At 43.6% G+C, this 22,404-nt stretch overlaps 1 protein-coding gene across 1 annotated transcript in view; it reads left to right on the forward strand.

The window, feature by feature from the left end:
• JADE3 (jade family PHD finger 3) overlaps window positions 1-22,404 on the forward strand; it is a 1,027,617-nt gene that overhangs the window by 414,489 nt on the left and 590,724 nt on the right. The window contains exon 4 of the mRNA XM_044071851.1: window positions 2,195-2,406. Coding sequence (XP_043927786.1) covers window positions 2,195-2,406 — 212 coding nt within the window. The remainder of the gene's footprint in view (window positions 1-2,194; window positions 2,407-22,404) is intronic.

Here is a 22,404-nt window from a genome sequence, read left to right on the forward strand (position 1 = left end):
AATTCCTTTCTTGGAAAACAGATGTCCTTTTAGCAATCACTACAGCAAGAAGTATATCCAGGCCCTTATGGCAGTGGAGCCTTTCATCATTTTTCATGTGGACAGGGTGTCCCTCATGACCAATCCCTCTGTCATGCCCAAGGTGGTATCCAGTGTAGCTCTTAATCAGTCAATTCATTTGCCAACCTTCTTTTCTAATCCACAGAACAAAGGGGAATGGATACTGCACTCCTTAGATTTTACTTGGACAGGACTAAACCTTAAAGGAAATCTGAACAACTGCTGATGGCATTTGCTGCAGGGGCAGAGGGGAAGGCTATTTCAAAGCAAACCATTTCTAAATGGATAGGCCATTGCATTCATTTCTGCTATAAGCACCATGGAAAACCCATCCCACAATGGACTAGACCCCACTCAATCAGGGCTGCATCTACCTCTACAACATTTCTGAGAGGTGTCCCTACCAGAGACATCCTAGAAATTGCTACCTGGAGTTCTGTACATACTTTCACCAAGCGTTACCATTTGCCAATTTTCTCTAAATCCAGAGCTGGCTTTGCCACTGCAGTCTTGCAGGGACTTATAGCTGGTCCTAATGCTATCTAAATTCATCCTCCCATCCTTAGCTTTGGAAATCTACCCAAATGTGATGACTGCAACAGTGAAACACGAAGAACATAGTACAGTTGTGTACACTTACCATAAATGTAGATGTTTGAGTGTATTCACTGTTGCAGTCCTGGTTACCCTCCCTCCAGCCCCCTGTTTTTTTTTTTTGGCTATACCTCTATTCTCCTTTGCTATACTTAAAAGCTTTTTGGTATATTTGCTTTTTTGTTGGCGGTATAACCTTGTGTGTGTGTGTGTGTGTGTGTGTGTGTGTGTGTGTGTGTGTGTGTGTGTGTGTATATATATATATATATATATATATATATATATATGTATAATTGCTTCCCATTAAGGGGGCAACTGACATCTGGGGCAAGAAAAACTGATGTAATGGTGTCGGCTGCATGCTTTATACCCCTGACTACCTGACGTCACGGAAGATGAGACAGCAATCAATGCAGGACCCAAGACTTTGATAATCAGGCCGACTGAGGGCTACTGCAAGCAGATAACCCAAATGTGATGACTGCAACAGTGAATACACTCATACATCTACATTTATGGTAAGTGTACACAACTGTACTGTCTAGCCTACTCCTCAATTACAGAACACTTATCTACTATTTCTGCAAGTCAGCCTCTAGACCCCCCACTACTTTCCAGGCTTAAGGTAAAGCAGTTTCTTAAAGGTGTCCTTCATTTAACTCCACATAGGAAAGGCATTCCGCCTTCTAGGAACCTTAATGTTTGCCTATAAAGTATCACTCTACCAAACTTTGAACTAGCGGGTTCCATTTCTCTAAAATTTTGTTCCTCCTTCTAGGAGCTCTTACTTTAACTAGAAGAGTTTCTGAACTCCTTTCCTTGCCTTTCATAAGGACAGGGTTCCTCTTAATGTCGATCCTTCATTACACCTAAAGTGGTCAATGAGCTATCCGTGAATCAGGGCATCAGTCTTTTTACCATTTTCGATACTCAAAACAAGGGTGATTGAATTCTCCATTCTCTGGACATATACAGGTGAATCGGACTTTGCTTAGATAAGACCAAGACCATTCACATGACTGACCAGTTGTTTTCTTTCTTCCAGGGAGCCAAGTTAGGAAACTTGATCGATAAACAAACTATTGTTACCTGGTTTTCTAAATCTATTTCATTTTGCTACAGCCATTATGGAAAATCTTTTCCTTCTTCTATAAAAGCACATTCCCCTAGAGCAGTTGCCTCCTCTAGAGCTTTTTACAAAGGATTTGATTCCAGAGCCATCCTAGAACCAGCAACCTGATCTTCTGTATGTACCCTTACCTAACAGTATAGTGTAGATGTTTTTTTTTTTAGATTCAGAGCCTCCGTTGCCAAGTTTGTTCACTTTCTCTGGACTAATTAACAGCTCCCCTATACTTGATTCATCCACCGTAACAACTGACTATGCTTTGAGAATCACCCAACTAGCCATTGTCTACTGTTATGTTAAGTTCTTACACAATTATTTACTTTTTAATATGCCACCTCATGAACTATACTTCTGAGTAAACTGTGGTATTGTTTTTATAGGAGCTTAGGTTTATCATCTTTCATATTTTAGGTTTTGGACCTGTTGATGAGGCTACAATGGAGAAGGCCATAGAATGCCTGGAGAGACACTGTCATGAGAAAATGAATCATGCAATTGAAACTGAAGAAGGGCTGGGAATAGAATATGATGAAGATGTAATCTGTGATGTTTGTCGCTCCCCTGACAGTGAGGAAGGAAATGATATGGTGTTCTGTGATAAGTGCAACATATGTGTCCATCAGGTTGGTATTGCAGCTTGGGATTTTTTATTTTTGTACTACTTTAATTCAGAAGTCAAGTTTTAGTGGATAGACTGCAAAAGTCTGAGTTTTTGATTTATTTATTTATTTGTTTGTTTTTATGTAGAAGTATCCGGGGATCAGATTCCTTTATTTTAATAATTCTGTCTTGCAATTGTTTTGTTTTGGGTCATGCTAGAGTTGTAGATTAATGCTGATCTAGAAAGTATTGTTTAACTACCTGTTTTCATTGGTAAGTTGTGGAGAATCATTTCAATCAGAACATTTAGGATCTTGTTAGCGAAAGTAAGATTAATGACTTTAGGATGCACCATCGTAGTTTGCACAGGTGTGGGCGGTGCTGATTTGACTGACATTCCTATAGGGCTGTCTTTTAAGAGTGGTGGATGGAATATTTTTCAAATGTTTTTATTCTGCGAATAGTAGAAAGTCTAAGAAGGTTTAAGTAAACAAATTTGAAACTGATATTGGGCATTACTGACTGCACCCTCTGCTACACAATTTTAAGTTCCACTGCCTTGTAGTACTGTGGTAAGGGGGTATATGGGCAAAGCCCCTGATAGATGTGAGGCTAACTTTTTAGTCTCTGATCTTGTTAAGTACAACTTTTATAACTTTTTCTTCTTCTTCTCCTTTCGGCTTTTCCCGGTTAGGGGTCGCCACAGCGGATCACCTGTCCGCTCATGATTGGCAGTGGAGTTTTACGGTGTCGAGTTGCTGTGCCCAACCTTCCACAGAAGGCACACACGTGCACACACTCACGCCTAGGGCCAATTTAGAGTATCCACTCAACCTACAGCATGTCTTTGGGATGTGGGAGGAAACCGGAGCACCCGGAGGAAACCCACACAACCACAGGGAGGACATGCAGACTCCACACAGAAGGCACCCCAGCCGAGGATCGAACCGGAGAACCTCTTGCTGTGAGGCGGCAACATTAACTGCTGCTGCCCACTACTTTTATAACTATAAGGTTATAATTGCAAATCATAATTACAGTGATACATCATGCCAGGTGTAGAGCTCGCTGCTGTTCATCCTGGTGTGTCCTTATGTAAACAATCACTTTAGAGTCTTAAAATCATATTGCTTTATAAACAAGAGGTATGTTCTTGGTATCATTTGAAATATGATGGGACCCTCCTTGATGTCTCATCAGTTAGCCTGTTCTTCCCAGGTTACAATTCTTCACTTTTTTTGAAAATGCTTCTACTCTTAGGGATACATTTGACCAGTGCCAGCATACACAGTCATTTATGTGCTTAGTGCATGAGTGCTTCTGGACTCTGAACCAACCAATTTACCCTAGCTACTGAAAAAGCATGCCTCCTGAAACAGCAATGCAGATTTAGTACTTATATTACTAACAAGTAATGTAGAAGTGTATACTTTCTGGCGTATTGGGAATTCCAGCAGCTGAAGCCCAGAGCGATAGTGAATTACTATTTGATATCCAGTGAAGAATGTCCTTTCATGAACCCACTGATAAAGTAAGAATGGATCATTATGTCCCTTGTTAAATCAACAACTGAACATACTTCTGAGCTTAAAGATCACAAGGTTGAATATGTGTGCCTGTGGAAGTCTGACAGTTGCAGTAATGCTGAGTGAAGTTATGAAATGAGCATCAGGTGACTGCTGCCTGTATGTTTGCAGTGGAGACCTTTGTGGTGTAAGCAGTGGTAGAAGCATGATGACCAGTATGTTTGGATGGTGTCTGCCAAGCTATTCAGTCATAAAGTTCTTATTTAGTTGGGCAGCATTTAATTGTAACATTTTCTGGTGAGAGGTCATCTGCCTGCTGTCACAGAATTAACGTAGCTGACTGATCATTTGGAAAGATGTTTTTCTGGTGACTGTCGGTCATTTATTTATTTATTTATTTATTTGTTAATTGAGTAATCCCACTGGATACAGATATCCCTTTTTGGGGGCAATTGTGAAGCACTATCTGGTTAAGTGACTTTCTCACAGTCACACAGTAAGCAAATGGGGGGTGGGGCTGCTTGGTTCCTTGAGACATGGTGGAACCTATGTCAACTTTTCATCCTGCTAGTAAAGGATTGTCTTCAGGACCTGTAACAGGTTCTGCTTCAGGAAGGGTGACCGAGTTGGAGAGTGGAGAATTGTCCACCATGCCAAAGTTTGGTGGCATGAGTATGATACCAATTGCAGATCTGTGATTGTGGGGTATCTGTACATCCTCAGGTGTACAGACATCCTTAGACTTTTGACGATCATTGAAAATAATTGAGGCCATTAATCTAGAAAGTTACGGTAGAGGTACAGTTAAACTGGGAGTTTACTGTAGAGACCAAGCTTGAACCTTTTGTTTGTCCTCACACAAGCTCTGAGTTTCATCTTTACGTGGGCCCTTTCTGGTGACAGGAACAGTCAGCACTGGAGTGTGTTTAGACCTGTTCCTATGAAGGTAGTCCTGTGAGGTAGAATCAGGGAGGTATATCCCTAAGCTGCCTTGCTTTTGCCTCATTTTTTGCCCTGTCCTTTGTAAAATCTCTGATTTTCTGTCACTGAGGATTACTGTCCATTAGTAACACCACACATTAGTTTTCTACTTGTTATTCTTCGGAAGATGCACGTTGATTGAAAACCTGTTGTTCTGTTAACTTTTTTAGTTGAATTAGTGTAGTAATCAAATAATGTCCCTGATTGTGGGCCTTTATCCCATCATTGGTTTGGGGCCTTTATCCCCCTCATTATTTTTACATTTGTCCAAAGTTTATGATCAGAGAATTCGGGAGGTATACAGAGAGGACGTCTCTTAGTTTAGACTCACCCCATGGACTAAAACCTTGGTAGGCTCCACTGCTGAGACACTGCCAGGGAGTACCTTGAACATGCCATCAGGATTAGCCAGCACCCTATTTGAACCCTGTATGTACTGAGGAAACACCAGTTGTCCACACTTTATATCATTGTCATCATCATCAGCCCCCTTCTTTCCATTTTTCTACATGGCGTCAGGGTATCATGTTAACTGTCACCAACTCTCTCGTTTCAGTGCCACACACATGCCTTCTTCAACACACATGCCTGACTGTCACAGATCTTCTTTCACACAATCCATACACCTCTTTGCTGGACATCCTCGCTTCCTCTTACCTTCTTCCTGTCTGTCCCAAATCTCTCTCACCAGATTGCCTTCTGCTTTTCTACACATGTGCCCAAACCACCGTAATCTGTTCTCTTTGATTGTTTTCTGCAGTTGGAGCTACTAACACACTTCATACTGGAAGTGATGTGTACATTAAGTGAATTCAAGGAATCGTATTTGTGAAATCCAGATACTGATATTCTAAAAGATGTCCATGTTGTCCAGCAACACCATCAAGGTGCCCTCTAGAATTAGGGATGTGACCTGAAAAATCACCCTCTTGAATCGGATTCACCAGGTGTGCTGGCTGAAGTTGCTAAGGCCCATGATAGAACTGAAAGTGTCCACCCTCTTTGAAATTAGAAGGATGCCTGTGTAGAACCTGTGGTCCCATTCTGAAAGAGGCAGCCCATATAACCACTTTCAGGAGTAGAGTTAATCCTGTCCTAAGAGCTTTGCACATACAGTAGAGTAATTTCTTGTGGAGAACTTAACTCTTAAGATGTGATCAGCCATGGGTGACATATCCAGAAACCAATGGTCCCTTGTGATAGCTCTCCAAGCTAAGGCAGATTTGGAGAACTAGCACAAGGAGATAGCTATAGATTATAGTCGGGGCTGCAATAATTCAGCTGGCCAGGCTGTCTTCTTGGATGACTGTTGAAACAAGAGGCGACAAGACTGTGCAAAACTTCAGGGACTTCATCCATCAGAAATGAGTTTTCTTCTTTTTATACAATTGGACATTAGAAGGATTAGCAGGGGGACAATAGAGGTCCTCTGCAGTGTTGACAGACTCCTTTCTCGAGAGGTACTTCATTAAGCCTGTGAGGGCCAAAAAAAGAAAACTTACCCCTGGAAAAAAGGCATACCCAGGACAGAGATTCTGACCTCATCCTTTAAGGAGGACATCCTCAGCATCCTTCGTGGGTGTATAATGGAACCTCTAGCACAAGGTACAGCTTCTACACAGTTAAAATTCTAGTGGGCTACATAGAAGCCCACCTTTGAAGGTACAGACAGAATTTTTGTCACTTCCTAATTATGCCAGACTCAGGGTAGGAAGAAAGCTTTTTTTTGCTTGATCCATTAGAGTGGACAGAATTTGGACATGTGGATGAATTAGTAGCAGGCTCTGAGCGTAACTGTAATAGATGATTACATTTCTTACCATCCTTTCAGGAGTTTTGGGATTCTTGTCTGACAACAAGGTGGCTTGGTGCTGTGTATTCTTGATCTGTGATAGACTAAAGAAATCACATAGGAGTCAGCCTAAGGATACCTGGTCAGGGACTCAATCCATTCAGCTGCAGACATGTGAAAAATGTATGCCCTCTAAGAGACCACAGAAATAAGGGTCTTGAAACTTCCAGGCTGCATGAATAGCTTGCATGATTACTGGCATCACAAGAGTGATAACCCTGAGCTACTAGTTATTATTATTCCAAAACACACATTCAGGTGTTTTGCGCGGATGGGGGGGGGGGGGGTCCAGAGACCAGTCATTTGAGGACATTGAGTCCCAGTGTTTTTCCATGAGATGTCATTTTGTTGCTGTAACCCATATGAGTGGTCACCTTGGGGGGTAGGTTATAGGTTAGAGAGGAGCTTTTTTTATCTGTCTCAAAGGTAGTGGTCTTTGGTCATCAGATTATAGCCTAGCAGTTCCTTAAGAGATGGCTGTATTTTCATTTACCTTTAAAGAACATCTGCTATCTGTGCATTTTTATTTTCATGTTTGACAGGCTTGCTTTTCTCATTTTCAAATTTGCTGGTTTAGTTTGAAGTTCATATCTTGGAAAATGTTTTTCCTTTTGTCCATTACCTCTGAGAACTGTAGACTGTTGAGTAATTGACCATATCTGGTCTTAAATAAGAATCCTCTATCCTTTAGAACTAACCCATATACCTCTCAAAAGTGGTTTCTGAATTGCCTCTGAACCGATCCCGGTATATTCTATTTTTTTTTTAAGTTGCTGGGTCAAGGCAGGAAGAGAACATAAGCTTTTCACAACCTTGACTTGCATCATCATCAGATCTGTTTTTTTCACAAAACAGGTAAATGTGTTTAGGAGGACAGAGCTAATTGTTTCCTTTACTACTAGGAGGACAGAGATATTTGTCACTAAGCAAATCCTTTCCAGTTGTATGCTTAAGTCTTGGTGGAATACCATACCCTTTATCTTCAGCTGAGTCCCAGAAAGATATTTTGGAACTGCAGTAGCTTAATTATTTCTCTGACTGTTTGTGCTGCAGAGTTTTCATTTCCTTTTTAAAGCAAAGTGTACAGACTTCATCTTTGGTATCATTGCACAGTTTATTGGTTACTTATGAGCAAGTTACAGTGAGTGATACTATCAGATGTTTACTGTAGGTGTCACTGCTGCAGTGGTTTTCCTTATCCTTGGGATTTGATAAAGACAGATATTCTGCCTTCCAGTCTAATTTTCAGACTTTTTGTGGTCATTCTCTGTGAGCTATCTCCTCCTTACCTCATCTCAGTCCAACATACAGAGAACAGAGTTTGGCTATTATTCAGTTCTTTTAGCCTCAAAGATCTGTTATTAGTTGGCCAGTCCTGTGGCATAGAGGGATAAATCCCTAACTGTGGCCCAGTCGACATGGGTTCAATTAGTGACTCAGACAACTAATGGAGCAGCAGGGAGGGATGAGCATACGCATCCTGAGTTGGAAGGCATTTGTTGCTTACAATCCCTCAAGGGAGACATGGCTCAAAGAGGGGAGTTGCCCTTAAAGACAGAAGCTGAGATGGTTAAATCCCTAGGATGCCCTTAGGATCCATGACCAGCGCCAGAGATATCTGAGCAAGTGGGGGGGGGGTAGAAGACAAGCTGATAGACCCAGTATGGACATGGGGCACTTGGGCTGGGACTGTAACATGATGTCTGAAGAGGGGACCAAAAATTTTGAAAGATCAGTCATTAGTCTACGTCTACTGTCTGTTGGTTCCCTTCGAAAGAAATTCCAGAGGGAACTAAGTACCCAGTCTGGAAATTTTAATTAGCTTTTAAATTTTTGTGTGTAGCAGAGCTTTAACACATTTCGTAAAGCTTTATAGGTTATGCAATTATTTTTCTTTAGAACCATGTCATACCTTTGAGAGTGAAACTGTTTTCAGACAAATAGATAAATGCAACAGAGCCCCGTTTCCTTTTTTTCTGTAAGCTTGCTGTGGCCTTTCAGGGGTGTTTTTATAAATGGACAGCAACTTCCTACAGAGCTAAGTTATTGAACAAATAAGACTTGCACATTGAATTCTGAATCAAACAGGAAATAAGAAGCTGGGTCTGTTCTAGTTTCAGGGTGGAACAGCTTAGTGTTCAGTTAATCCTTACCTTTTGAAGTATGCAGAAGACTTTTGTGGACTGAGAGCAAGTACTGCTCACTCTTAAAATAAGCTAACTATAATGTAATAATTTGGTAACTATGGCTCAAAATGTCAGAAGCCAACAGTTAATAAACCAGGTTTTGTGATCACCAGCCACAAATGTTTGTAACTAAATAATAACATTCTTTATATGCAAGAAATACAGCTAAGAAGTGTAACTAGTAAGAATAAATATACTGAGAGGAGTACAAAGCAAAAGGACCTGTGATAGACTAAAGAAATACAAAGCAAATGTCTTGGGTACAAATGATATTTAGAAAAACACAGTCTACAGTTGTGTCAGAGCTATTACTAAAATAACTAAAGATTTACTGTATTTAATCTACATCTTGAAAATTTAGCTGTTGAAGAAGACTATAGGCAGTGAACTGCATGAGTCTTGTTGGTGTGCCAGCATCTTATTACCACAAGGACAGGAAAAGGAACATTTGGCACTGGCACTAAAAAATGCTCATTATCCCCTCCTGTGAAACTTTTTGTGTGTGTGTCTGCATGTGTGCATCCATGTGTGTCTGTGTGTGTGTAATTGTCTTGGTTAAGTTTTAGATTTTGATAGGAAGTTTTATCTTCACCACCAAAACCGTCTGGTCATGTGTAGTTCAGCATCTAAAGCTTTCTCCAGTTACCTAGCCCTCCCCTTTTACCCACAGTGCTGTGTGACTAAGGAGACTTCTCCAGTTCTGCTTTACCACATTCAAAATGCAGTCATGTCTGAAAATGACTCCAGGATACTCTGCTTTTATATTTTGTGAGTTGGGTATATATTTTGTGCCTTTCTAGAGGTATGTGTATGATTATTTTCATCTGTTCTCCCATACACTGTGATTACTGAATAATCTCTCTCATGTGAGTATTTCCCAAGTTTTGTTCACCTTGTACAGTTGTTGCTAGTTGTGTTGGTATCCTGTTTAATCTGGGTTGCTAAAAAAATGAAACATCTTAGTTACACATTTTAGTGCTTTTTTGTCTAAAAACTGAAAGATGTCTTTACTGATTATATCTGTACAAATGTTAAACTTAGACTATTTATCTTTCCTTTTTATGGTACATATTGTGCACATAAGTGTGTTTTATTAATGTTGAATCAGTTCCTCTTAATTTGACCCTTAAAGGCTTCAGTGTTAACTGTGGTCATATATTTGTCTGTCTTGTTGACTTTATTTCATTTAATTCAAAAAAGACCAAAGGCCAGCAGACTGTGGTATAGAAATTCTTTATTATAACATGTATAAATACAGCAGTAACAAACCAGTTTTGGCTAAGCAGGTTAAGCAGCCTTCATCAGTGTTAAGTCAAAAAGCCATAAAAGTCATTGCCCTTATATATCACAAAGTGGGAACAAAATTCATGCTCATTGGTTGATCAAAAATTCTCATTAAGCCCCGGTGGGAATAAACCACCCGACTTAATGATCCATTTCTTTTCTTTTGTATTTAATATTGAATGCCACCCAGCTTTATTTGTTCTATTCCCCACAATCCTGTCTATAATAATAAATCTAAAATTAGTATTCTTGTGTGCCATTAAATGTTTATACAAAGCATTACTGTTTTTTTTGGTCCTAATGTCACTACAATGTTCGGATATGCGTAGTCTCAAGGGTCTAGAAGTTTGTCCTATACAAAAGGCCGAGCGGGTGCTTGTCGCAAGATGAATCACCCAGTCACTTCTACAATTGGCATAAAACCTGATGTCATAAACAATACCTGTGTTCCTGCTGGTAAACTGTTTGAATTTCATCAACATATGCCAATTTGTGCAGTGTCCACAAGGGACACTACCAGAAAGCAAATCACCTGTAATAGTTCTTTGAGTGGGATCAGGGGTGTATCTAGAGCCATGTTTGAAATGATTGAAATGTGATCCAAGGGGTCCTTCCTGTATGAAAGGAGAAGGAACATCTGTTCTGAAGAAACTCTGATAGCCTATTATCTGCTAGGAGGATATTTCAATGTCTTTGGACGCTGTCCAATAACATGTCGGTGTTTTTCCCATAGGTGGTTACAAACCAAATCACCTAGTCACCCCCCTGTGTTTTACCTTTCCCCTTCAAAAGGTCCTTTCTGTCTAGTCCCGAGACCCAATTACTGGCAGTGAGTATATCCCCAGTTTGTATAACCCCTATTTTTGAACCTCATAGTCAGGTCCTGTTTGAAATGTTCATAAGTAGCTGGATGTGAGCAGATACGCTTCATCCAAAGAAATTGAGATTTGGGAATATTCTTTGTAATGTGTGGTGGGTGAAAACTAGATGCATGTAGGAGGGAATTGTATTGTGGATACTTACGGTAAACCTTTGTGTATAAAGTATGATCCCCACCCTGGCACCTACATCAGACACCTTCAGCAGAAGGGACAGATTGTGTATCCACAGCTGTAAACCCTAAACCTTGCAGCTTGTCTTATCCCCTGAATACACCACCAGCATCCCTCAGCAAACAGGTGCTGGATGTCATCCTTGAGGCCAGAAGGCCTAGTACTAGGAAATCCTACGCTGAAAAGTGGAAAAGATATTGTTCTTGGGAGTCGGTCTCAAGGAAAGGACACAGCTGTGCCCACCTTACCTCAAATCCTCGATTACCTAGCAGAGCTGCTCCACAGAGGCCTATCCTTCTCATCCATTAAGATTCATGCCTCTGTCATCTCAGCTCATTATAATACTGAGCCACCTCTCTTTTCTCACCCTATCATCAAACAGTTCCTGAGAGGAGATAACAATTTAAGGCCCCCTAGGAGAGCTCCCCACTCCAGCCCGGGACCTTAACTTTGTACTGAAAAAGCTCACACTTCCCCCTTTTGAACCTGCTGCTTAAGCAGAGTTAAAATTCCTCTCTTGGAAAACAGCCTTACATTTAGCTATTACTTCAGCAAGAAGAGTGTCTGAGTTACAGGCACTAACGGTGGTGGAACCCTTCATTATTTTCCATGCTGACAGGGTTTCCCTCAGGACTAACCCATCCTTTATGCCCACGGTGGTATCCAGTGTGGCTTTAAACCAATCCATCCATTTGCCAACCTTTTTCCCTAATCCTCAAAATAAAGGGGAAAGGATCCTGCACTCCTTGGACGTGCACAGACAGCTCAGGTTCTACCTTGACAGGACTAAACCTTTCAGAAAATCTGACCAGCTGCTAGTCAGCTTTGCTACAGGGGCAGAGGGCAAAGCCATTTCGAAGCAAACCATTTCCAAATGGATATCACACTGCATCCATTTCTGCTAAAAGCACCATGGAAAACCTACCCCTCATGGGGATCAGGACTCTTTCCACTAGAGCTACTTCAACCTCTGCAGCATTTCTCAGGGGAGTCCCTACCACGGACATCATGGAAGCTGCAACCTGGAGTTCTGTACACACCTTCACCAAGCATTACCACTTACCTATTGTTTCTAAATCCAGAGCTGGATTTGCTACAGCCATCTTACAAGGCCTGCTAGCCAGCCCTAACACTTCTTCAGCTTTGGGAATCAACCCAGGTGTGATGACTGCAACAATGAAACAGGAAGAACATACTACAGTTGTGTGCACTTACCACAAATTTAGATGTTCGAGTGTATTTTCTGTTGCAATCCTGGTTTCCCTCCCTCCAGCTCCCTGGTTTTCTCTGTCCTTCCTACCTATCCTCTTTATGGCCATCTTTCATGGCTTGGGCATTTACTTTTTACTGGAGGTGTTCCACACCTTGTAATAGCTTCCTATTTGGGGGGCTCCTGACTTTTGGGGCAAGAAAAACTCATGTAATGGCATTGGCTGCATGTTTTATACTCCTGAAGACCTGACGACATGGAAGAGGCTACATCATCCGACACAGAAATCCCAAGACTCTGGTATTCGGGCGGACTGAGAGCTACCTGCAGGCAGATAACCCAAGTGTGATGGCTGCAACAGTGAATACACTCTAGCATCTACATTTATGGTAAGTGTACACAACTGTACTTTTCTTAGGCCAAGGGTACGAACCACACCCAAGAAACCGACGACCCAATCTCAGACACCGACTTCCTTGCCTCAGTCTCAAATGCTTAAAATGGCAGAAGACCTTATCATGCTGATCAGAAGAAGCCAAGCTATCCCCTCCAAAAGGAAAAAAGATCAGTCCCCTGTAGTTTTGTCGGAAGAAGAGTCAGATGACTCTGATGCATCTGAATTTGAAGACATGAATCCCCTCTCTAGGTTCATAGGTAGGTACTAGGCTATCTGCCCGAAGGCATTTATAAGCCTAGCCAGCAAGTGTTGGCTTTCACTGCTCCCTTAGATTAGTTCCCTTATGAGGATTCTGATGCAGAGGATTCCATCCCTTCAGCCTCTCCCCCAGAGGATTTTTCCTTTGGGGAAAACCTTTATACATTAAGGGAACATTTCCAATGGGAGAGTTAGGACTACCCTTAGTCTAAAAAGAGACTTTGGGAATTCTTAGATCTTCCACAGCACATTCCCCTGGCCATCCCCCAGTCCTGAATGTTGTAGAGGATGTTTTCCTGGAATCCAGCTTAACTCCTGACACCCTCCCTCATGCACCCAGAAAACCAGATTAGTACTACAGAGTCCCTGATTCACACAAATTCCTTTTTGAAAATCCTACTGCTGACCCTGAGGTAGTTTCTCAAGGGCCTAAAGGAACCTCTGCTAAGAATCCCACCCCCTCAGATAGAGATTCCCAAGCACTAGACAGATGGGGTAAAAAAGTATACACTTCAGCTACTCTTGCTATCAGGGCACTAAATTGTCAGTTCAATCTGCTAAAGTTTCAGCAACATACCCTGGAACTCCTCAAACAAAAAATGCCTTCCTTTCCTGCTTGTGCAGAGTCTAAAGAGTTACAAGAGTAAAAGCACTCTGCAAGCCAAGTAACTAAACACACCTTGCACTGTGGTTTTGACACCCTAGAAGTTTCTTGCAGGGCAGCAGTCACCGGATCTGTCATTAGAAGGCATGCATGGCTTAAGGAACAGCCCTTGCCAGACCATGTCAAGTCTAAATTGTTGGATGCCGCCTTGCACAAAGACAACTTATATGGCACTAAGGCAGAAGAGGTCTTAAAAAAGATAGAAGAAAAAGCAAAATCTGTGCAGACTGTTAAGGATTTCTTACAGGTCCAGCCACCTAGGTTCAGCAGGCATTGTCCCACCAAGCACTGGTCCTTTCCTGCTCCCACTAAGCCAGTTCAGCCCAGAACCCCCAGACAGCAGCCACAAGGAATGCAGAGATCTAAGCAGTAGACTAACTCCACTTCAAAACCAGGGAGTTCTAAGCCATCCCTTACGGTAACAACTAACAATGACTCACCTCCCCCACCCCTCCCTCTGCCCACCTTTACTTACCCCTAGGAGGAAAACTCTCCTTTCACACAAGCACCTCGGCCACCATTACCAACAACTGCTGGATTCTCAACATAGTGTCCCACAAGCACCTGGGCCACCATTACCAACGACTGCTGGATTCTCAACATAGTGTCTTAGGGATACAAATTTTCTTTCCGTACCCTTCCTACCCCAAAAGGGTTCCCAGCTCTACCTCCAAACCAATGGGCAGAGGCGCAAACGCAAGTTCTTTCCCTGCTCTGTAGGAGGGCAGTAGAGCACTTTCCTGCAGAACAGAAAGGCCAAGGTTTCTACTCCAGACTTTTTCTGGTACCCAGAAAAGAGAGCACCTGGCACCTCATCCTCAATCTATCCATTCTAAACACCTTCCTGCTGATCCCAAAATTCAAACTGCTCACCCTCCAGCAGCTGCTACCCATGCTCTCCAAGGATGCTTGGCTAGCCACCCTAGATCTAAAAGAGGCCTACCTCTGCATTCCTATCAGAGAATCATGCAGGAAATATCTCCATTTCAGGGCAGGATCTCAGCACTTTCAGTTCTCTGCCCTTCCCTTTGGCTTATCTACTGCTCCCAGAGTTTTCACAAAATGTCTGGCTCCAGCCATTGCCTTTTGCATACAAAGGAATAGCCAGATTTCCCCATACTTAGACGACTCCCTTATTCAGGCAGATAGCCAGGAAAAGCTGCTCAAGCACCTGGCCTTTGTAAAGTCCCTACTAACCTCCCTAGGGTACACAGTCAATGAAAAGAAACCCAAACAGGTGCCCACCCAAAGGATTATATTCCTGGGAGCAAGAATGGACACAGCATCCTAGATGGCATTCCTTACACCAGAAAACCAAATTTTCCTGACAGCCTACTTCTCCCAACTAGCCACGAGACCCCAGCTTTCTGCAAGGAAAATCCTGCAAGCTCTGGGGTTCATGGCATCTTGCATACTACTCATTCCATATGCCAGACTGCATATGAGGAAACTTCAATGGTACCTAAAAAGCCTTTGGTGTCAACACTCTCAGGACCTGGAGACTCTTATACATATAGTTCCGTTCGACAGAAAAAGATTTTCTTTGGTGGGCAACTGCATGTTCCCACAACAAGGGACTACCTTTCTCACCACCCCCCGCTGCCCAGACCCTCATCACAGACGCATCAGACTATGCCTGGGGTGCACACCTGGACGGCAGGTGCATACAGGGCCAATGGAGACCACAGCAAATCCCTCTGCACATCAACCAAAAAGAGGTGATGGCTGTCCGGCACGCCTTGATAGCTTTCAAGCCCCTTCTCTCCCCAGGGGCTCTCCTGATCAAAACAGACAACACCACTGTGATGTGGTATATCAACAAGCAGGGAGGGACTCACTCCTACCCACTATGCAGGCTGGCCATCACCCTTCGGCACACAGCCTTTGCCATGCAACTCCACCTGTTAGCACAATTCCTACCAGGTTCTCTCAACTCTCTGGCAGACCAATTAAGCAGAAATCTTCTGGACCAACACGAGTGGCAGCTCAACAGAAGAACCTTTACTCTAATAACTCAGAAATGGGGCACCCCGAAGGTCAACCTCTTTGCCTCCCACACCAACCATCAGCTCAGCAAATTCTGCACTAGGGATCATCACTGCATGGCCTGGAAAGTTGATGCCTTGTCCTTCCCCTGGGTCAATCTATCGGTCTATGACTTTCCTCCACTACCTCTCATCCACAGAGTACTGCTAAAAATAAAGAAGGAAAAAACAAGGAAAATTCTTATAGCTCCAGACTGCCCTCACCAGCACTGGTATCCCTTGCTGTGCAGTCTATCCCCACTGCCACCATGGCATCTTCCTCAGATTCCAAACCTCCTGACCCAGCGGGAAAGGGAATTCATGCATCCCCAATTGCAGACACTCAGTTTGGCAGCCTAACTTATTCCCTAACCCCCGATCAATCCACCAACCTCAGTAAATGGGTTCTAGATGTTATATGTGAGGGCAGACACCCTAGCACTAGAAAATCTTATGCTGACAAATAGAAAAGGTTCTGCACCTGGATACAGGCTAAGGGAGCCAATACGGCACAACCCTCCCTCCCTCTCATCCTGGATTACTTAGCTGACCTGCTACACAGTGGCCTCAATTTTTCCTGTATTAAAATTCATGCCTCTGCTATCTCTGCTCATTTTCCCACTGAGCAGCCCCTTTTCTCATACCCTTTGATCAAACAGTCCCTAAGAGGGGCTAGCAACTTGAGACCACCCAGAAGAGCACCAACCTCAACTTGGGACCTTAACTTTGTGTTGGAAAATCTCACCCTGCCCCCCCTACGAACCAGCTTCTTCGGCAGAGCTAAAATTTCTCTCCTGGAAGACAGCTTTCCTTCTGGCCATCACTTCAGCTATAAGAGTCTCCGAGCTGTAAGTGCTCATGGCTATGGAACCGTTCATCATCTTCAGTGCTGACAGGGTATCCCTCAAGACTTTACCCATACTTCATGCCCAAGGTGGTGTCCAGTGTGACTCTTAATCAGTCCATTCATTTGCCCACCTTTTTTCCTAATCCCCAGAACAAGGTGGAAAGGATTCTGCTCTCTCTAGATGTGCACAGACAGCGCCGATTCTATCTAGACAGGACTAAATCCTTCAGAAAGTCTGATCAATTGCTGGTTAGCTTTGCTACAGGGGCAGAAGGCAAAGCCATCTCCAAACAAACCATTTCCAAATGGATAGCACACTGCATCCATTTCTGCTACAAACAATATGGAAAGCCTCCCCCAAGGGGATCAGGACTCACTCCACCAGAGCAGCCTCCACCTCTGCAGCTTTCCTCAGTGGAGTCCCCACCAGGGACATCCTGGAGGCTGCCACCTGGACATCTGTTCCCACTTTTAGCAAACATTACCACCTGCCTATCTTCTCCAAATCTAGGGCAGGGTTTGCCTCTGCAGTCTTGCAGGGCATCCTAGCCAGCCCTTAGTTTCCTTGACTGCCTCCACCCAATTCCTCAGCTTTGGGAATCAACCCAAATTTGATGACTACAACAGTGAAACACGAAGAACATAATACAATTGTGTACACTTGCCATAAATGTAGATGTTCGAGTGTATTCACTGTTGAAGTCCTGGTTTTCATAGGTTCATAGGTTGATACTAGGCTATCTGCCCTAGGGAATTTATAAGCCTAGCCAGAGTGTGTTTGGCTTTCGCCACCCTTTTAGATTAGTTGACTGTGCCTCTGTATAGTAGGTCACAGAAAGTAGCCCTTTTAAGGTTAGTTTACTGTACCTCTGTCAAGCAGGGACACAGAAGAGATCCCAGGGGTAAACTTACGATCTCCCATCCACTAGTCAAGATTTCTCTTGAAGAGGGTCAGTGAGCGGCTCTGCCTAACATGGATTGGGATTTTGTTCCAGAGTGAGGGGAGCCTCTGGGATATGAATCTGTCCCTCCAGCATGTCCTATTTATTTCTGTGCTGAGTTTCAAGTCCCTGGAGTGTGTATCTCTAAGGGATTTGGATTTCCTGAGGTGAAGCATGTCCATTAATTCTGGGTTGGACATGGCTTTGTACGTCAGACACAGATCGCCCCTGAGGAGGCGGTACGCAACTGAGTAGAGCTGGAGTTTCTTTAGCTGAACTGCATAGGGCATCTGTTCGAGTCCCTTGATCCTCTTGGTGAAGTACTTTTGGGTTCTTTCCAGTTGCTGCAGGTGTCGGGTAAGGTACATCCCAAATGGGGCATTGTATTCAATTATGGGCCTGATAAGTGATGAGTAGAGGTGCACAATGACCTCTCTTGATCTGGATGTGAACCCTTTCATGATAAGGAGGGCTATATAGAAGGTCTTTCTAACCACTTTGGCAACGTGATTGTCAAAGGAGAGATTGCTATCTTCCTGGGTCCCCAAGTCCCTAATTACTTCTTCCATACTTAATGGATTGCCACCTATGTGGTAATTTGTGGGCACTTTGTTTTTCCCAAAGGGGATGACTTATGCACTTTTTGGCATTTAGCTTTAGGCCATGGCTCTGGCACCAGTTATCCATCTCTGTGAGACCCTTTTGGAGGATGCTTGTGTCAGCCGGAGAGTCGATTATGACACCTACTTTGCAGTCATCTGCAAACTTGGTTAGCCATAGTCCACCCGTGTTAGCCTGTACCTCGGAGAAATATATACTGAACAAGAGAGGTCCCAGGACTGAGCCTTGTGGGACGCCACTTGTAACTGGTTTAGAGTCTGACATGGCACCTGCTATTATGACCATGTGGGTTCTATCCCTGAGCCAGTTTGCAACCCATCTTGTGACATAGGGGTTGATATCTAAGCTGGTGAGCTTATTTATGATGCCCGAGTGGGGTATTGTGTCAAAGGCTTTTGCGAGGTCCAGGTAGGCTGTGTGGACTACCTTCCCTTCTTCTATGGCTTTGGTAACTGTTTCAAAAAAGTCGACCAGGTTCAAGAGGCAAGATCTGCCCTTAACAAAGCCGAATTGGGTAGGATCCAGTGTCTGGAGGTTCCCAATGTCTTTGTTTATGATTTCCATGATGATACGCTCCATAGCTTTGCAGACCAGGCTAGTCAGGCTTATAGGGTGATAGTTTCCGGGGTCTGTTGTGGCACCACCACTGTTGCTGTACGCCATTCCTTGGGTGCATACCCTGTAGTAAGGCTGAGAGTAAACAGTGACTTTATATGAGGGTTTAGTTCTTCTTGGAGCTCATGTAAGACGCAGCCCGGGACACCGTCTGGTCCCATTGATGCTGTGTTTTTTGCTTTGGAGAGGGCAGCTCTCACCTGTGCATCTGTGATCTCAGGAAGGCTACACACTGTTGGGATAGACATTTGCTCTTTTGGGTGGGGGGGGGGGGGGGAATTTGCACTGAACCTTTCTGCCAGGATGTTGGCAATGTCTGTGGGTTCAGTGTATTATTTGTCATTTTGCACTAACTCAGAGCATATCTGGGAGTTGCCTCCCAGGTTCCTGACATAACTAAAGAAGGCCTTGTGATTACCTTTAGTGTCTTGTGCAATTTTTCTTTCAAAGCTGGCCTTAGATGATTTTATGAGGGATCGTAGTTTCTTGCTAGTACTGATCAGAGACACCTTCCCTTTTTGGGATTTTGCCCTATCATGTAGTAGCTTTCTCCTTCTGTTGTATAGCTTATTTATGGCTGGGGTCCACCAGACAGGTCTCCTGCCTTTGGAGGAGTGAGTCTTGGTTTTATTTGGGATAGCATGCTCCATGCATTCCTGTAGGTGTCCATAGAATGCTTTTGTAAAGGATTCTGCGTTTTGGGCCGTATTTTCCACTGGCCCGCGGGCTTTGAAGGATTCCACCTTGGTTTTGAGAAGTGTGAAGTTTGCTTTTGAGAAGTTCTTCACCGTGGTTTCCTTGGCTGGGGGTGGGGATGGAATATGGATATCCAGTGAGATTAGTTTATGGTCTGATCCTACCAATGAGGGGAATACCTCTGGTGTGGAACATAGAGACCCCATGTTGGTGATGACCAGATCCAATATGTTTTCCCCTCTTGTGAGAGTGGTGACCAGTTGTTCCATAGCATTTGAGTTTATAAATTCTAGGAACCGTTGAGCGAGGGTGTTTGGGCTTGAGTAGTTTTCCCAATCAGTGTTTAGGTAGTTGAAGTCACCCAATATAATGGTGTTTGGAGAGACCTTCATATTCTTCAGTGTGTTCTCAGGAAAGCCGAGTGGGGTTCCTGTGTTTGGGAGGGTGGTCTGTAGCAGGCTACAAACTGAAAGGCAGTTTTGCCCACTGTTAATTGCACATGGATTGTCTCCGAAGCTTCGTGCAGTGCCACTAACCTAGAGGTGTGGGTATCTTTGATAAATATGGATACTCCCCCTCCTTTTGTGGTTCGGTTTTGGGAACGAAAAGCATGGTATGAATTATAACCTGTTGGTGCTGGAGTACTCTTGGGAGCCTTGAACCAGGTTTCTGTTACTGCACAGATATCGATATTCTCCATACTGAGGAGAGTCTTGAGTGCGTGCATCTTGAGGTTTAGACGTCTGGCGTTGAGCAGCATTACCCTTAGTTTTTTTTTCTTTGTGTTGTCTATGGTGGTGGGTTTGTCTTTTGAGCCTTGCCTAAAAAAGGCACTATGGGGGAGGCAAGAGCCTTTTCCAGTATTCGAAAACCCAGGGGTGACAGGTGCAAGCTGTCCCTAGCGAAGCAACGTGGCTTGTCGAGAATGTCATCCCAGGCTGACAGACACTTGATCCCCTTTGAATGACACCAATACTTTAGCCAATTGTTAAATTTGATCATTTTGTCTTTATACTGTGGCATCATTCTTGGTGAGGGCAAGATGCTACTCAAGGTCAGGGTCATACCGACCTGGGCTACGTGATCAGAGAGCTCCTCCATGTAGTCCAGGGAGGTACATCTCAGGTCATTCACACCAGCATGGACAATGACGGAGTCATATTTGTACTTGGTTTGGAGTGACCTGAGTGCTTGTGTTATGTGGCGGATCCTGGCCCCCGACAGGCAGCTTACAGTGACCTTCTCCTTGGTCAGTCTGGTGAGTGGGACGTCAGTGTGTCTGACAACAGAGTCACCTATTACAGGTGTATTAGGTGTGTTGTTTAGCCTTAAGGGCTGTGACTGTGTGGCACACTGACTTTGTGAGCTATGTGCTACATGGGTATTGTTTCGTGGTAGGGGTTGCTTGGATGTCTGCTTTGGAGGTCTCTGCTGCTTAGGCAGATTTTTATTTAGAGCCTCCGAGTATGTTTTTGTGTGTTTATGTGTTTGGTTTGCTGATACGATAGGTCTATGTGAGACTGGATTTGTGGTGTGTGTGGTTACCTTTTCCTCCTGACTGGCTGTGCCAGTACTGGGTTGAGAGAGCTCAGCCTCCAGTTTGGCTGTGTAGTTGCATCTCTCACATATATTTGAGCTTGTTGGGAGGAGGAGAGGGTTGTCTGTATACATAAGGCAGTTATAACATTGCCTCAAGATTCCCATATTCACCAGCTGGACTGGAGAGTAAACCCGAAACTGACCTTTGGACATGCCTGAATAATATAGGGAACTACTTATTGATTGATCAGAAAGAACCAATAGGGAGCAAGTACTTAAAAGGAGTATAGGAGGGTGTAGTGCTTAAGTTTATTAGTGTTTACCTATGAGATTACTTATATGAGCAATTGCAGGGCTTTAGAATGAAAATAGAGTGCTTACTTTGAGATTTAGAGCAGTTCTAAGGGAAAAATTGAAGAGCGGACCTTGTGGAGCCGGGAATAGTTTAAACCTGTTTAAGTGGCGCTGCCCGACGCTGCTGTGTGCGCAAGACCGCTCAAAAAGAGAGTTGCAGGGTTTTAAGAGGGAGAGATCAAGGAGTTTGGAATTGACCCAAAATGGTGAATAAAACTACAGTTTCTACGCAGTAACCACTCCTACAGGGGCAGGCAGGCTGCTCAGTGTTAACCACTGCCACTGGTGAACACAGAGACTTCCCTTTAGCCCAAGCAAGCACTGGCCTCCAAGAAACTTAAAAACATTTCAGAACAGCAACTCTGTAACTGAACTTTCTTTTAAATTATAGACAGTGGGAAAATAGCAAGATTTTTTTGCTTTTTTGTTTTGGATTTTCCCTCCCTCCATCCTCCTTTTTTCTTCTCCTTCCTTACAAGGGACATACTGGTATTTACTTTCTACTGGTGGGGTTCTTCCACCAGAACCTGACTCCTACTGGGGCTTCTGACAGGTTAGGGTAAGAAAAACTAATGTAATGGCGTCGGCTGCCTTATTTTATATTATGACGACCTGACGTCAGTCCTGAAGCGACAGGAACTGGTGCAGAAATACTAAGCCTCTGGTGTTCGGACTAGCTGAGGGCTACGCTGGCAGGGATAACCTCAAATGGGATGACTGCAACAGTGAATACACTCGAACATCTACATTTATGGTAAGTGTACACAACTGTACTTTTTTGCTTCTTTGGTAGTTTGACAATATTGCTTGAAGCCTATTTAGTTACCTTTTCTAGTTTGCCCTTTGTTGTTAGAGCTGTAACTATTGATGTTAAGTTGTCAATCTCGCCTTCATTCTTGCTGGATGGGTTCGGAGCCGATCCTCGGCTCCGACTCGGCACTAGCTTTAGCTCGAGAACTCCTTTTACCAGCTCG

The sequence above is a fragment of the Protopterus annectens genome, chromosome 5.part0 (assembly GCF_019279795.1).
Source record: "Protopterus annectens isolate FY-2018-M chromosome 5.part0, PAN1.0, whole genome shotgun sequence".
In the NCBI taxonomy this organism is placed as follows: Eukaryota; Metazoa; Chordata; order Ceratodontiformes; family Protopteridae; genus Protopterus; species Protopterus annectens.